At 45.2% G+C, this 1,095-nt stretch overlaps 1 protein-coding gene across 1 annotated transcript; it reads right to left on the bottom strand.

Moving 5' to 3' along the window:
- Positions 1-219: 219 nt before the first annotated feature.
- LOC104423359 (RING-H2 finger protein ATL70-like) lies at positions 220-636 on the bottom strand. Its single transcript, XM_010035860.2, has one exon. It carries the CDS (start codon positions 634-636, stop codon positions 220-222), a length of 417 nt encoding a protein of 138 aa, XP_010034162.1.
- Positions 637-1,095: the final 459 nt, after the last annotated feature.

Here is a 1,095-nt window from a genome sequence, read left to right as displayed (position 1 = left end):
AATACAAAAGGGAAATTCCACATTAATAAACTAATCCTCCTGCTCCCACATTTTCTATGTGGGACAAAGTAAAAAGCACACATTTTGTTGTAACAAACAAAATTCCAACACAGTCAACACCTGGAACTCGTGCACGAGAAATCTCAATTCACTTACAGTATATTTTGTTTGATTCTAAAGCCTTCGCCTGCAATTCCGCCACCTTCTGATCGGTCTGTATCACTGCCGCGGTGCCATCAACATGGGGACCTCAGAAAGGGGCGTCGCGACCGGAGTTGGGACCGGAATCGAGACCGGCGAGGTCCTGCAGTTCGGACAGGATGGGTTCGTTCTCAACCACTGATCGATGCACTTCGAGTGGAAATAATGGCCACAGTCCAGCAGCAGCCTCAGCACGTCCCTCTCCTTGTACTCCAACAAGCAAATGGAGCAGCAGCTCGAGCCTGCGCCCTTCACCTGAGAGTAGAGGAGCTTCGAGAAGCTCCCTAGCTTGGTCGCGATCGAGTGGCTGCCATCCACTACCGATCTGAGGGGTCGACTCCGGGGCGGCGGAATGCAGAAGCGGGTGTAGAGGTAGAGGGTAAGGATGAAGAGAGCGATGAGGCCCAGGTACAGGTAACCGATGGGGATTCTCATGTTGCCGGCGGATCAATTGATGGAAGGAGTCGGCGACGTCGTCTGAAGATGGAGAGAGAGAGAGAGTGATTGTTGATGCTTAACTGTTCAGGTGGTGAAGAAAGTGAGGAAGACACATCTGGAAATGACAAATTATGTATATAAATTAGTATCTCTCGCTCATAATAATTTCGGATGCCACGATCTAAGTTGATTATTATATCATAGCCAATATAAAATGCAATTATCGTGACGCCCCTTAACATTATTGTTCCATGAGGACGGGATTAAATTATACGAGGCAAAAAGAAAAGATTTTTATTCGATACACTGTTGACATAATAAAAAATCAACACCAAAGGGTCGGCTACTGACACACATATGAAATACAATTTTGCTAATCGTGTTCCGTCCATTAATAAAAGAAAGTTTCAATGTTATAATTATTTTCTTTCGCTAATGGTATCTAAACCCTTAAAG

This window comes from Eucalyptus grandis, chromosome 1, assembly GCF_016545825.1.
Source record: "Eucalyptus grandis isolate ANBG69807.140 chromosome 1, ASM1654582v1, whole genome shotgun sequence".
Classification (NCBI taxonomy): domain Eukaryota; kingdom Viridiplantae; phylum Streptophyta; class Magnoliopsida; order Myrtales; family Myrtaceae; genus Eucalyptus; species Eucalyptus grandis.
The sequence above is the reverse complement of the archived record's forward strand: the minus strand, read 5'-3'. Positions and strand labels throughout refer to the sequence as shown.